This window comes from Enoplosus armatus, chromosome 12 (genome assembly GCF_043641665.1).
Source record: "Enoplosus armatus isolate fEnoArm2 chromosome 12, fEnoArm2.hap1, whole genome shotgun sequence".
Classification (NCBI taxonomy): Eukaryota; Metazoa; Chordata; class Actinopteri; order Centrarchiformes; family Enoplosidae; genus Enoplosus; species Enoplosus armatus.
Genome location: NC_092191.1, coordinates 8,868,598 through 8,884,728, shown reverse-complemented (window position 1 = coordinate 8,884,728; position 16,131 = coordinate 8,868,598). Strand labels below are relative to the sequence as shown.

The following is a 16,131-nucleotide window of genomic DNA, read 5'->3' as shown; positions in this document are numbered from 1 at the left end:
TAGTAATTTCCTGACCCTCTCTCTCTTTCTCTCTCCCTATTTTTTCTCATATAGAGTGATTCAGGTTTGAGACTTATTTACGTGATACTTGTTTGACCCAGAGGTTGAGCAGAATTTCAAAGAACACGCGTAATTAATCAGGACTATTTCCTGTCCACAAATAAACATCTCCACAATATGGTGACATTTCAGTGAGTCACTCTCAAAAGACAGCCAACACAAACAAGCCTGGCTGTCCCTCTGCTGCCCACTCCTCCTTTGTGGAAGTTGAGCTCTCCTTTCACCCCCTCCTGGATGCGCTTGCATCATCCTCCCAAAGTCAACATGTAGAGGGCGATTGGGTGGTCTGTTTCTTCTCTCTGTCAGACCTATTTATCTATAGCAGTAGCGCGTCAGTACAAAGCAGGCTGTGAGTCATGGCAGCAGAGCCCCTGACTCAATGCTGCTTTGGTTAATCAGTAACCAGAGTGGGAGCACCGCGGCCGGCTGGCTTAAAATGAGGGAGCAGAGGAGCCAGGACCTCACTCAGCACCTCCCTCAGCAGCAGCAGACACACACACGGTAAGAGCAAACTTTGATTTTATCTCAGTGATTGCCTTTTGATTGTGCAGTACAGTGAACAAAGTTGTTTTGTTTGCATTTAGAGTCTTGTAAGTTATGGGAATGATCCATGATATTCTTCAAAACCCAAAAATAATGCACAGAAACAAATGTCTAAAACTCTTTATCAAACTGTCTCTTTGACCTACTTTAATTTGAGGGTTATCCATTTCATGAAAACAAATAGTACCACTAATTTCTGTAAAGTTAGGAGACAGATCATATGACAAATGTAGTCAAAAGTCTGGATTTTGACAGAAAACATCAGCTTTGTTTTTTGATCTCTGTCAACGAGTCATCAGGTACACAGGTGGGTTGGTTGTGTATAAGAACATTTGAGTGCACCGGTTTTATTGATAAGGGACCAAGGCCATGTCCTGTGTTACATGTCCAAATAGAGAAAAATCCAGTGTTTGCTCACGTCTTCCAAAAGTCCATCAGTCCACATTTCAACTCAAAGTCTATTTTTGCATAAGAGCACTCACCCAAGTCATTCCTCTTCATAGACATCTACGTTACTGCACAAAAAGTGTTCACAGAGGAGAGAAAGTTGTCTGTTCAACTTAGATGGCCAACTGCAGCACTTTAAACAGTGTTTACTCTGCATTCATTTGGAGCTCCAGCAGGAAAATTACAATGGCCAGTTAGAGAAAATGTGAACTATCTCAATGAACTTGTTGATTATATACTTTATGTGTGTAAAGGTTTGTTTTGCAACTTATATTTATTCATTCATTCTACATATATGTAGTTATTACAACATGTAAACAGCCACATTTGTCACAAGTATCACATTTTCAGTGTCCAGAACGAACCGCTTTGTAATAATGTGTGTTACAGCTTGTAGATTTGCGCTCAGTTTGTGTCCCCAATCTGAAGGCTGCTTTAACACAACAATAACAATATCCAAATGAAACATCCATCTTATTTTAGTCAGCGAACACATACAAATACGCACACACACAGACGTACGTAGATGCGTCTTCATTATCTATGCGACCTCTGTTGCAGAGGGTAATGCCTGCTCTCATTCAATGACCAGCAGGAGAGAGGACACACAAAGAGCAATCAATCCAACACTGACATGCAGCTCTATGTCCAGTGTTCCTGCCAGCCAATCCTGTCAGAGACGGAAAACCAGATCCAGCCAGATTTCTGACGAAAGCCACACCAATAGTGATGTGCCATTCACAGGCCACCCAATACTAAGTGCTCACTGCAACTCAAGAGGCAGTTGCTAATTCATCGTGAACTAAAAATATCTGTATCCCTTCACAGAAGGAATCGTTTTAAGGTGACCACCAACAAAAGGTAAAATGCAGATTCCGCGGTCGCCTCTTCTAGCCCTCCTGCTCTGCTGCTACCTCTCAGGAAGCCAAGCCAACCGGGTCTATGTTCACCCCTTCTATCTCTTTGCCGCCGAGAATGTCAGCTGTGAGACCCTGCAGACCCAGACGTCCAAGCCTCTGGAAACACTTCCTGTGGCCCCCCTTGATATTGAAGTCCTGACACCAGACAGCAGGGACGCGTCGAAACTGGACGCACAGAGGCAGAACATCACTGAGAGGACGGTGGTTCTGGCAGAGCTGCTGAACTCACTGGGCCTGAGGATGTACCAGGCTCTCAGCAGCAAGCAGCTCGGCACCAACACCCTCCTCTCTCCAGTCAACACCTTCGGATCCCTCATCACCTTCTACCTGGCAGCCTCCAGGAAGACAGCAAGCTCGTTCCAGGTCTTTGCTTTATATTTGTCCTCATTGTAGAGATAGTCCATAACATGGTTCTAACCATCTATCTGGTTATCAGGTCTTGTACGTTCACTCAAAGAAGTAAACTTCCTCCTTTCCTCCCAGCTTCTACTGGGCCTGAGCAGCGGCACTGACCGAGAGGACTGTGTGTCCTTAGTGGACGGACACAAGGTTCTCAAGACCCTGCAGAGCATCAACTCTCTGGTGGACGACGGACCGAAAGATGAAATCACCACCCAGGTCTGGACCTTCACTCGCCAGGATGCCCAACTATCCGAGGACTTTATTCAAGGCACACAGGACTTCTCAGACGCATCGTTCATCCGCGGTGTGGACTTCTCCAAACCTCAGGAGGCTGAGCAGCTGGTAAACAGCTTCTTGGAGAAGACGTCAGACGGGAAGGTGAAGAGCGTCTTGAAAGATCTGAACTCCACCAGCGACCTTCTGTTCATTACTTCCTTCAACTTCCAAGGTCTGTCTCGTCCTCTCTTTTGTTTAGATCTCTGTTAAGTTGATTTTACAGAATACACAGATAAATACTCATGATTTAAAGTCAAAACTAACTTTGTATTTTAGGAGTGCAACATGAACAGATACCACATTTTAAGACTTTATCACCAGGATGATAATATTAAATCAACTACTCAATCCTGTGTGTGGCACCAAAGGTTGTATTTGGAGTGGAAAACATTTTGCAGATCTGTATTGTACTTGTATATCTTTTATCATATGATCACAGTCAGATTTGCAATAAATTCTCAGGTAATATACCAAACTGAAATCCTACAGATAACAATGTTTAGAGTACTATCAACTACTGAACCACCTTGCAGTACCTGACTGTGTTCTCTGGTTATGTCTGTTTAGGCAACTGGAGGACAGCCTTCCAACCAGAGAAGACCTCCTTGCAGGAGTTTCATGTGGATGAAACAACCACAGTTATGGCTCCACTGATGACCCACACGGGTCAGTACCACTACCTGAATGATAAGGTAAATCTTAGTTCAGGAGATTTGTTTTTTTATGCTGATTTGTTGGGTAATTTGTGCATTTCTGTTCATCACATAGTTGCAGCTGGCTCAAATCTAAATAACTCATCTTTAATATGTTTCTTTTGTTTCCACAAAGGTACGGCGGTGCACGGTTGTGAAGCTGTCTCTGAGCAAACGCTCCTTCATGCTGCTGGTCCTGCCTCATGAAGGAGCTAACCTCCATGACTTAGAGTCTAAGCTGCGCACTGACGTCATGTATGACTGGCACCAGAGCCTCCAGGAAGGGTAAGTAGTGTGGTTTTTTTTTTTTTTTTAAACTTATAACCGGAAGCATCTTTTGTCTTTTATTGGCATGTTATGCGCCCATTGTGCATCCATTTTTTATTCAATCGTCATGTGACTCATCACTCAGTTATAGCAATAATTTGTATTACTGTTTCCTATTTTGTGTAATTACTTATTGCATGATGTTTTTGTTGTTACAATTGCAGTAATATGAAAGTAACATGGAGATTCATAAGTAATTAAACTTACATTCATCAGTATTTTCAAAACATTTTTGGGCTGTATTATTTTCATTTTTTCCAAAACAAAATCAGAATTTTCATCACTTTTGGTTTTTGTTTTTCCATAACTGTAGAAACACAGTTCCTGGTTTTACAGTATATGCCACTGTATTGACTTCAAGTTGACATACCTTAGCTAGTAAGTGTTTATCAGTCAATCAAGATGCGTCATCATATCAATGTAGAACAAATGCAGCTATAGATTTTAAGGGGAGAATCAGGTTCAGTCCCATTTTCAGTCCAAATACTTTTCATGCTAAAATTTAAAATCTATCCCATCACCCAGTCTGTTGGAGCTGTCCCTCCCGAAGTTCTCCATGTCTTCTGTGACTGACCTGCGCGACCTGCTGACCAACATGAATCCAGAAATTGAGGCCAAACTGTTGGGCTCCCAGGCTGAGTTCAGCCAACTCAGCAACACCAAACCCTTCTCTATAGATAAGGTGGAGTAGATGATCTTGTCATATTATAACACACACTCACTCTGTGTGTGTGTGTGCGTCATTAACAGATAGCTCTGTCTCCTCTTAGGCGGTCAGCAAGGTTATGTTTGAGATGTCAGAGGAAGGAGCAGAACCTCAGGACAAGATCCAGGAAGCGGGCGTCCCTCTGAAACTGTCCATCAACCGGCCGTTCTTCTTCTCTGTTATAGAAGGAGATTCTAACGCCATCCTCATGCTGGGAAAGATCACCAACCCTACACTGTAAAGTTGTAATGCTTAAAACCAACAAAAACCTCTGACGTGAAAAAAAGTACCTATTTCTTTACAGTGTACTTCATCGCCTACAGCTGAAGTTTCTGCAGGTGCTGAAATCATTCATTCAACAGACATCTCATTTCGATCATAGCCTTGTTTTTCATCTGAAGCAGTGGCCACGTACAGTACGCGAGGAATGAAGCACAACCTCACTCAAGAAGGATCTACCAGTATTCAACAGTTATCTTTCACCACCTAGCTGGAGTCACTGGGAATCCCTGTCTCAGTATTTATGAAAACCTGTTACTTTAAGCTGTGTTGTTTTCAAGCAGCCTGTTAAAATCCAAATTTGTTTGTTTGTTTTTTCTGTAAGATTTATTATAGCAGAGTTCTGTACTGTATTGTTCAGTAGAGTAGGTACAGTAACCACGATTTTATGTGATGAATGACTAATGACGTTGTATATTGTAACTAAGAGTTTATTTTTTGTTTTGTTACGATTTGTGATTGCTGCAATAAAACATTTGTATCCCAATGTAGATTAAATGTCATCGTTTTTCACCAGGACTTCAGACAAAGTCATTATTATTTCAATGCTTCAAATGAGTCTTATCAATATTCATCACCACCTAAACAGGTCGGGAAAGAGAAGCCTACAGAACTGGACTGCAGGGAAATTTAGCACTGGAGGTCATTAAACTTTCTGGTTAAGGATTGTGCTACATATTAGCTGGCTAAAACATAAAATTTCAATTTCTCAGATGATAAATCACAGACATATTTCTCATTCTGTTTCCAAAATCTTGCCTCTCATGCTTACTCCCATATATTCTGTGCATAAAAAGAAGATTAACTGAGAAATAATGCAGTGTCCTTCACCCACTATCAATATAACTTTGCAATTAAACCAAAGAATGAGCAGATTACTCATTTTAAATAAAAAAATCTTGATGACTAACAACGGAACTGACCAATGGACTACCTTTTACAAAACCCCAAATCTGTATTGTTTTTAATGTAGCCACCAGCAAATCAGAACTAAGGTTTTATCATGCCTGGTTGAAAATGTGGTCATTATTAGCAACAATAAATACTTAGTCATCAATATTGGAGCATTACTGAATGGTGATGAGCGTCAGCGGCTTCTTGCTCTTGAGACAAAATCTAAAATCCGTTATTCATGGATAAATTTTAGTTTTCATAACACCACAGTTTGATAAACCACGAATACATATAAATCAAAGTCAATGTGTAGCATTTTTTTTAGAGCGACATCATGTGTAATAATGACTGTTGGCATGTACACAAAGCCCAGAGTCCGGAGGGGAAAAAGAGACACGTGACTAACACACGACCGTTTGTAGCTAGCTAATGACCTTTGTGTTAAAACTCACAAATTCAACACTGTATCCAAACTTCTTTATTTTATTCCCAAGTTATGTTATATTATGTTAAACATATTATATTATACAGCTTTGATTTGAACAAAAATGTACATGTTACACACTAACAGACTTCTTTATTCGAGATGAATCCTTCACCAAGTAGCAGAAATGAGACAAATATTGTTTAATTGACATTCACTCTTGTATGATCAGCACAATCATTTTCTATAGCCCAGTGCATCATCACCAGCATCAGTCATTTTGTGAAAACCATTTCATAAACATAGTACCACGCAGTCCCTTTTATTCACATTGCCTACAGTAGAACCAATGGTGATCCAGTCTCACTCACAGTTTCTCTGCTATTTCCAACAACAATTTACAGATCAGACGCAACTCAGGCAGGTTGCTGCTGTTGAAATGTGGCTTTAAAGTCTGCGTCAAATGGAGATATTTTTGTACAAAAAGGATTTCAGTAGTGTCAGTTCTTGTCCTACATTCTTCCTGGTCTGATCATCATAAATCATAAATGTTTCTTTTCCTTCACAAGCCCTCAGGAAATGCAGGGATGAGTGCAACACGTTAATGTGTTTCAGTCACCATGAAGTCTTACTGGTTCTGTTCAGCGAGCTCTCGGGCCTCTCTCACAAGGTCCATCAGAGGGGAGAACATGGAGATGTCATTTGGCTGAAGACCCATCTTCTGGATCTGAGACACACAACAGAACAGAGCAGTGTAAGAGAGAACATTTGTCTACAGTATAAATACATCTTTTTGCCCGAGGAATGTGCATTGTTTGTTGCATGTTTAATTTGTTTCTATGCCACCAACCTGTCCCCCCAGGTATTCCACATCCAGTGCCAGTTGAAGTCGGATCTTGCTGTCGTCTGTGGGTCCTCCGTTTGCTCCCGCAGTGGTCGTCGTGCTCGCACCCTTTCTGGCTTGCTTCAATCGTTTCAGACTCTCCTCCATCTTTCTCACTGAGCTCAGCACCTCTGAGATGGTCTCATAGTACCTGAACACGAGAAAGATGGAAAATGGAAGTGGGAAAAGCACAATCTTTGTATAATTTATTGGAATAGCTCATTCTGTAAAGATAAGCACAGGCCATACTTTTTAATTCTTCAACACTGGTACTGCATCAGGGTCTATTTATGTTTGCAGGTGTGTATTTGTGTGTGTGTGTGTGTGTGTGTGTGTGTGTTAGATTACCTCTGCGTGCAGTCAGACAGTGCAACTCGCAGCCACTCTTGTGCCGTAGAGGGGGTGACCAGACCTGTTGAGTCAGTCAGCAGCTGATGTAACGGACATAAGGCATTGTCCATGTAGGCTGATGCACGCGCCGGCAGATCCTGTTCAGGGAGGAAGTTGAATGTTATATTTACGTAATAAGCATGTTGGCAGTAAAGGTATACATTTCAATATTGCTTGTGTTAAGGTTTGCGGTTTGTAGAAAACTAAATTTGGAGCATTTTGTTCATGTTGAGGATGGAGAGGCTCCAGAGTCATATTCCTCTCTATTAAACTATTTAAGTAAAACTGTGTCTCAGACTACATTTTCTTAATGTAGAGCTATGCAGTTGACAGTCATATCAAACCAGATTTAATGTAAGTGTAAAGTGTGCATTGTGCAGCTCTATTATGCAGGAAAATATGAATATGAAAGAATCAGGCCCAGTATCAGCAGATACTTAGAATTAAGGGACTTAGATTATTATTCGGGGGCTATAAAACTCGAGGACATTCTTATTCAAAGGTTATCGGTGTGTCTGTGTGTTATCAGAATTCTTGGCACAAGGTCAACTAACTGGAAAGTAAGTGGACCTTGAATTTTTTGTCAAACCGCCATTTCCCTCGTCAATTATGAACCTTCAAACTCAATGATAACGTTACTTTCTGGAGCTCTAATGTGCTTCACATAGAAGAAATCTCTCAAAGGTGTGCTCAGCCTTATACCGAAAAATCTAAATCATCATGCATCATTAACATGCATCTAACATCTAACATATTAGAGGAAATAATAATGTCAGAATCAAATTCTGACCTGTAATTATAGCATTTCCATCAGAAAAAATTATATGTCACAACACAGTTCCATTAGCCCTCCAGGTTTTGTTTAAATCAGATAAACAGTGCTCCCAATGTTTGCTCCAAGATACTGTGTGTTATGAGAGAAGGTTATGTGATGAGATACAGGAGAAACTGTGCATGTTTGCAGCTTCACTGACCTTATTAGTCCTGCGGTAGAGTCGAGGAACCTCAGAGGCACTCTTCAGGAAGCGGCAGCAGCGTTCAGTCAGATGCTGGGTCATCCTGGTGTTCAGGGTAGGAATGCTACTTGACAGGCTAGCCTTGGAGTCTGATAGGGCATCTGACATAGAAGAGAACACCAATGTATGCAAAAGTACGCACAGTGAGGAAGGAAGCCAAGAGGCAAGGAATGATTATATTTTGTGACTGAGATAGGTCTGTTAGGGATTGAATGGTTGCATTTTTAAATGTCAGTGAGCACTAGATTTATGTTTGTATTGACATCTCTTTGCTCATTTCTTCCTCATTTCCTGACAAAGCATTACAGAGTAAGATCAAGCAAACACGGCATAGGAAGTGAAACTAAAATTACTTCCATATGCACTATATGGGTAGCTTACCTTCAACAATAGCAAAGTTTTTGAATCCGATGGCTTGTAACCGCTTTCTGACCATCTCTGACAACTCTGGTATCTAAGAGAGAGACGAGCAAGCTGTCAGTGTGGACCCAATGAAGTGGAAACCCTTATAAAATTCTCAGAAAGGTCACGGTGTAAAAATTAGCCTAATAAATTCCATAAGTCTAAAATGTAACAAATGTAAGTAAATTGGAACTACATGTGTAAATATATGTATTTAGTTTGTGTGTGTGCACCTGCTCCTGCAGCTTTTGGATGTCAGCTGCAATGTAGACCAGCTGTTTGGTGGACAACGAGGCAGGACTCCCACTCTCACTGCCGCCCTCATCCATTGATGTCCGGCTGGAGGTGGAGGAGGCGGAGCTCGGCAGAGGCCTGGTTGGCTCTTTAGTCACCTCAGTGGGTGGAGTCTTAGTCAACACCTGTGTGGACACCAATCAAGATGAGGAACAAGAGCAAGTAACAGCAACATGGCTATTCATTTGCATAGTGTTAGAATTACTGCTCTTAAAAATAAAATCATTATAGTCTTCCTCTGGTTTTTTTAAGTTTACCTCATCCAGAAATTTGGCATATCGTGCATAGAGCTGCAGTGTGAGCTTCCAGAAGCGATGGGCCAGAGGTGACAGGTAGACTTTGTCTGACCAACATCTCATTAGGCACGACCACAACACCTCAGATACCTGCAGGTGGTATACACTGCCAGCTGGACAACAACAGAGACAGATACACAGTTACTGCGAGTAAAGTATAAGGTACACACAGGCGTTCAGGATAGAGAATAAATTCCTACCTGGTGCTGCCTCTAGACCATCACTTATGCCGTTCTCCAGACTTCCTGCTATTTCCTTGTACCTGAAAACAAAAGAGACACACAGAGAGGGGAAGAACAAAACAATCAATGTGTTATCAGCTTACTTCTTACATCAACTCTTATGCACACATACTCATGACGTGAAACAACACTGTGTGTGTTGGAAATTATGGACTTTCCAGACAAGCTGAACTGTGCAGGTTTGTATTGTGAAATGAGGACACGAGCCCTAATCTTTACAGTGTGTGTGCGTGTTTGTGGGGGCGGGAACTTCTCGACTTTTTCACACAGATCAATAGTCATTCAGTCAAGGTCCAGTGTCATGTTTACGGGCTGTGTTTAGAAATACGCTGACACACATCCTCAGCTTACATTTTGCTTCTTGTCATCATTCTGCATGAAACTCACACCCACAAGCAATTTTCCAGATTCCTATGAAAACGGGCTTTGTTCAACTTGTGAACATCTGCCAACTTGTTGTTTTCCCCGAAAAAATGCTGACAGGCTGCAATTTTAATCAAAGCTTGTCTCTTGAGTCCTTAAAGCAAGACCTGACAATTCTTCAAAATACATGCTGCACAGAAATTCCACCTTCACCAACGTCTGACCATATTCATTTAAATTCAAAAGAACGCTCCTATTATCCACTGCATGTGAGTAACAATTATGTAAGCTAAGGTTGTGGACATGTATGAGTTTCATTACAAACCAAAATATCCATTAGCTTGAAGGAATAGTTTGATATTTTGGCAAATACGCTTATGTGCTTTCTTGCCCAGAGTTAGATGAGAAGGTCGATGCCACTCTCATATCTAAATATAAATACAAGCTTACAAGTTTAGCTTAGCATGGACAGTGGAAACAGGGAGATAGGAGAGCCTGGGTTGGTCCAAAGGTAACGAAAGTCCCTCTACAGCTCACTAATTATTAAATAATTATTATTAACATGTCATATACTTTGTTTAATATACACAAAAAACTAAAAAGTAAAACAATAAAGTTGTGGTTTTAAACAGGGTTATGTGTGAGACTATTTCTTGGCCAGTTACAGTGACTTCTTAGAGTCTCCGCTGGTTACCTGGCAACCTCAACGTGACAACAAGATTTCCTGGAGTCTTGCTGTCATTCATTTCTTTCCGAAGTAACATTCACACTCACTTCATGCCATGATTGGCCAGGTGTGTGGAGGTGGGAAATGAGCCAGGGTTTGAAACGAGCCAGGGTTTGAACTTCTCTCTCTAGCTCTCTTTTCATGTGAAGAGAAATGTGTCTGAAAATGTGTGGCATTACCCCCATATTTAAATATATATCACATCTCCCCCCTCGCTGACGGCCGGCTAGCTGTTTCCCTGTTTCCAGTCTCCATGCTGAGCTTATCTAACCCTCTCCAGGCTCCTTCACAGTGAACAGACAGACACGAGAGTGGTATCGATCTTCTAAACTAACTTTCAGCAGGAGAACGAAGCAATGGTGTTACCAAAAATGTCTACTTGTTCCCTAAAAGAAGTAAGTTTTTGTATTTTAAGCAAATGAGTAACGACCATTGGCTTACTTTTTCAAATAAGTTTTCCAAAGGATCGAAAGCATTTTGAAGTCACCCTACCAACATGATTATGGTTGATGGCTGCAGTTTACAAAATGTCTAATTTGCTCTGAAAAGAGACATGGGGGCAGAGGGTGTATTGTACATAGTGTAATCTATAAACTCTTGTATGTATAGATCGTATTGAGGTAATAAGCACCGTAGTTGAAAGTAGACAGGCAGGTTCCATTTGTTGTGGAAGCTGGTATACGAGGGGTGTACTCTCAGTCTCTTCACACTGGCCTGTGAGCTGCACTGACGCTCAAACCTCCGCACAAACTCCATGCTCGCACTGTAACGCTAGAAAAGAAGATAAAGAGTCAACAGAAAACTCATACACATACGGGTGAAACTACTCAATATAATACTGAATTATGTAACAGCATACAATACATAAAACATTTACAAAGTGAATGCATACACACACCAACTGTGTCACTGTGGCTGTACCTCATAGAATATGTCGGGGTTTCCAGGGTTGAAGAGGTAGGCCAACCTCTCCTCTATCCCTTTGATTATCTCCGGCCACACAGAGTTCACCAGGAAATCATAACCCGGCACGATGTCAGCTTTGTCACTGAGGAGAGAGGGAACATCAGCACATCAAAAATGTATGTGGCCACGAGACATCATGAAGTTGACACTCACTGACAAAATGTTCAGGTATGTTGAGTAAATTATGCATGGTAACCACATTAATCTCTACAGACAATTTGCTTTTCTAGTAGAGGCAAAAGGATCTATGCATGCTTTGAATTAATATGCCTTCATGACAACATCAGTACCTGGATATGGCTCCTCCAGTCACCTCTCTAAGCAGTCTACAGTGATGAGGAACGAACTCCAACAGTCTAGAGTACATCAACTGGAGACCATTCGGACTGGACTTCACCACCTCTTCTACTATCACCTAAAAGAAAGAGAGGAAACAAGAGGATGTTCTGGCAAAGTTTTTAAATGAATGTCTTCAAAAAAGCAGAAACCCTTGGATCTACAGTATAACAAAACATGTGTGGCATGTTTACCTGGTCCATGTATGGTTTGACCAGCACCTGTCCTACCAGGGCCTCAGCATCTCGAGTCTTGTCTATGGTGGCATATGTCCTCAGGCAGTGACGCACCATGACCACATTGGATGTTTGCAGACCCTCGATCAGCAGGCCCTCCAGGGACTGCTGCAGCATGGAGGTGATCCCTGCAATACGCTGGCAGAGGACAGAACCTCGTCACATACATTCCAGCAAACACACAGACCAAGTGAATCATGAATCAATGTGAAAACTAGGATCAAATATTTTGGATATATTTTACTGTATAATGTGCAGATGGTAGTATTGATGATTTCTATAAGAGAAAAGCCCTTAGCACTTGCCAGTACTGCACATAAACGGATTATCTGTCAAATAATTACAGGACAAATGGATTGACAAAAGAGCAGCCAGACAGACAAGCTGATTGACTGAGTGGCTATTGGTTTATCAACTGTCTGATTGATTGCCCCGTTATCACTTACAGGTCTGACTTTGTCCAGTAGGGGCATGCCTTTGCTCTGTACGGCATGGAACTGCAGCTGGTTGAATTCTGTGGCAATCCTCTCCAGGATCTGACCGGCTAACAAGGGACTGTGCATAAACAGACAGACATGAAGTCAGACACAAAAACTTAGAACTACATCCTTGCAGTGATCAAACTATTTGAGCCTCTAGTGTGCTCAAGTACTTTTTCCAACGTTTCTGCAGTGCTGGATATTTCTAGAAAAATTAAATGCATGCTCAAGATTACAAAACAGAAATGTAGCTTTTCACAATGCAGCTCCAAAAAAAAGATAGAAATGCAGATTTATAACCAGGACCTTTAGCTAATTTATTTTGTCTATGGAAATCTTATTTGTGATACCTGGTTAGAATACTGAAATGCAAATATTGAAACTGCCATTACTCTGTAAATCACCTGCCTACATTCAATGACTATATATATATATATATATATAAATATATATAAAGTGATGCCAGTGGGTTTGTTAGCATGTCAGTTTCTCACCTGCTGATTTCCAGAGAGCTGGATTCCTTGGAGTTCTGTGAGTGGAGGATCTTCTCAATCTTTTCCACCGAGCGCACCACCTGAATCAACCTCAATACATACACCTGGTGGATGAGATAATAAAAGAAAGATAAACATTAAGTGAGATCCCACAGAGTAGAGAACTGTCTACTATTGCACATGTCCTTCTACATTAAAAGTGGGAAAAGTAGTATGGAAACAACATTAAGTTCACAATTTGGCATGGACATGCCATACTAGACTGTCACAGAGCATTGTAAAGGTGATCATAAAGTAGGTTTAATGATGAATACACAATATGATCAATAGATGAATCAGACAAGAAGTCGAGGAGCCAAACCTTTTTTTTCTGCAGATCTTCCTGTTTGGACAGCTGGTTGTCTATAGCCTGAATCACTTCACTCACACAGGACCGCAAACTCTGCAATACATAACAACCAGAAACATGCATGAACACTCTATGGCAGAAATTAATCAAAGCTTACAGTATACTTAATCAGAACACATACCATGACCTCCTCTCGTAACTGTCCCAACGGCACAGAAAGCTGATTGAGGGCTTTGTCCATCCCCACCTGAGATGAGGGAACAGAGCTCTGAGATTAGATACAGTCTACCCTCACACTATCAGACTTACTTTAAAAAGAATTTAAAACTGTGCGGTGTGCTCCCTTCCATTTTTCAAGAGTCCAGTGGCACTGAACTTTTGAGGCTGATGCTGATATTGGTACTAGAACCTAGATAACAATCAACAGATATTCTTTATTTTCTAAATAACACCTAACATTAACAATTAGCTTGTGATAGAACACATTTTACAGTAAAACAAAAAACATTGTCACCTGAGATGATAGTAATAATAAATATAAGATAACTGTTCATTTTGAACAATAAATGTAACTGATAAAAACAACACTATATTTATATAAATTCAGAATAAATCAAGTATTGCTGCTTATCTGCCGATATACATAACAAATCCAATAGATCTGCCATAATATCAACAATGGCTTACCAATTTATAGGTCCAGAGCATTATATTTCAGCTGATTTTCATAAAGACAATTTACAATGAAGGTTGAGTTTGTCTTTTAGACATGATAAGAGAATATTTCTCAATAGACCTGGACACTGATTTCTAGGTGGTCTCCTCTGGACTACAAGCTGCTGGTTGTAAAGTTCAAACATGTACAACCAAAGTGGCTAATGGGCAACATTAATAACAACTGACCAAGTTGGTGGAGAGGTTAACAAAGTCGGCATAGTCCTTGTTGATAAGCTCCACCATGGCCGTTTTCAGCAGCTTATAGTAGAGCTCCAGGTCCTCTCTCATCTCCTCCAGCTGGACCTGCTTCCGACACTCCGCCACAAACTGGTCAACGTCAAAGTCATCCTGCAGATAGAGAGACAACAGACAGCAAGATCAGACAGATCTGATCACATTTAGATAACGGCACTTGGTAATCAGCCGTTCATACAATAACATCCAGCATCACTCACACTTGGACAGACAAGTTGTATCAAAAAATGAGGAGAGACAACACATTTTACTCATTATTACCACTGTCTGCAATTAAGGATTACGGTTAATGCTCAGCTACGTCTGACATGTTCGATATTAACAACATTAGCTATGGCTGTGATTATTAACTGGATTATGTTTCTATATTTAATACCAAACAAGAAAAGTTTAAGAAACAGGAGCATCCTAGCTAATGCTAATGCTAGCTAGATTAACTGAATAAACTGTCGTTAGCGCGTTGCCGAACGTAACGTTAACGGATTCTTACCTTCATAAAAACGTCCTTGTCGAAGCACAAAGAATCTGGTCCCTTTGGCAGATTCATGTCGGATTATAAAACACAGCTAGAACATACACACAAAAAAATCTCAAGCCCCCAGCTAGCTGCTGTGACCAAGCTTCCGCAAACATGGCAAGCGCACCAACGAGGAAGAAGAGTCATGAGGACCAATAGACAATAATACAACAGCGCCCTCTAGATGTAGCAAGCGGTAAATGCACCCTATCAAAGCGAGGCTTCTAATATACAGCTTTAAAACAACATTTAAAAATGTAAAATAGACAAATCCAGGAAACTAGCTACACCGTGGGAATAAAAGTGTAATGAACTTCGAATTGCATGTGACTCTCTTAAATGGATGATGTCATAGCAGGATTACATGTTGCAGTCACAGGCTATTTTTTGGAACAGGGTAAAAAAAAATGTAGGTCCATCTTAGGCCTTCAATGCATTTTTTAAAATGCACATAGCCTTTTAAAAGAAAGAAAAACATGTCAATGCCCTTTGTGACCAAGATGACCCTCTGTCCTGACACTGAGCAGAGCTGCTTGATAATGTTTATGGTCAGCAGTACAGGTTGTCAAATAAATGTGGGCACACTAATGTCCCCCACCACAGCAGGGCAACAACCTTAATGACCCTGCAGACCAACAACTTTTGAAAACGTATCCTTTTAGCTAAGATGAACTGATGCTGCATTACATTACAAACATGGCAATACATAACACGTGCTGGGCCAAATAACAAATACATATAACAAAGTAATACGGAAGGTGGAAATTGAAGGTTCATTCTCGAACTTGGAAAGCTGACAAAACACTCTCACTTCAAGGCCCATTCAGCTGCTCTTCTGAACAAGTCTTCTGCTGAGGAAGATCTAGTGAGATTGCAGGATCAAAAGCTACTGAATGGACCTTGTGGTGCGATTGTTTTGTTAAATATGGATGGTGTTTGTGAACATTCAGTGTGCAGAAGTTATGGGGTAGGTACGGGTGTAGGCATGATAACATCCTTAAAAAAAAAACAGGCCTAATTATATTTTTATGATATTAATTCTGTTGTCTTTTTTTAGGGGGGCCTGAGTGAGGTCAGGATACCATTATATTTTATCTTCATTACTTTTATCCAATCCTTTTCTGTGTCCAACATTTTATTCCAATGTTATTTTTTATTACCATTAATCATCATATTTTTTCACCACATTTTAGCTCCCG

At 40.8% G+C, this 16,131-nt stretch overlaps 2 protein-coding genes across 2 annotated transcripts; one reads left to right on the top strand and one right to left on the bottom strand.

The window, feature by feature from the left end:
- Positions 1 to 1,916: 1,916 nt before the first annotated feature.
- On the top strand, positions 1,917 to 4,614 carry agt (angiotensinogen). Its single transcript, XM_070916360.1, has 6 exons — positions 1,917 to 2,333; positions 2,454 to 2,820; positions 3,216 to 3,340; positions 3,477 to 3,625; positions 4,193 to 4,349; positions 4,438 to 4,614. The coding sequence occupies exons 1-6, from the start codon at positions 1,917 to 1,919 to the stop codon at positions 4,612 to 4,614; spliced, it is 1,392 nt and encodes a 463-aa protein (XP_070772461.1).
- A 1,397-nt stretch (positions 4,615 to 6,011) lies between these two features.
- Positions 6,012 to 14,971, bottom strand: cog2 (component of oligomeric golgi complex 2). The gene is made up of 18 exons (XM_070916010.1): positions 14,906 to 14,971; positions 14,347 to 14,508; positions 13,625 to 13,690; positions 13,456 to 13,536; positions 13,095 to 13,198; positions 12,568 to 12,676; positions 12,080 to 12,259; positions 11,840 to 11,964; positions 11,505 to 11,631; positions 11,215 to 11,354; positions 9,452 to 9,513; positions 9,213 to 9,364; positions 8,895 to 9,080; positions 8,641 to 8,713; positions 8,218 to 8,360; positions 7,202 to 7,341; positions 6,821 to 7,004; positions 6,012 to 6,697 (listed from the first exon to the last, which is right to left on the bottom strand). The coding sequence occupies exons 1-18, from the start codon at positions 14,960 to 14,962 to the stop codon at positions 6,599 to 6,601; spliced, it is 2,190 nt and encodes a 729-aa protein (XP_070772111.1). The 5' UTR covers positions 14,963 to 14,971; the 3' UTR covers positions 6,012 to 6,598.
- Between the last annotated feature and the right edge of the window lie 1,160 nt (positions 14,972 to 16,131).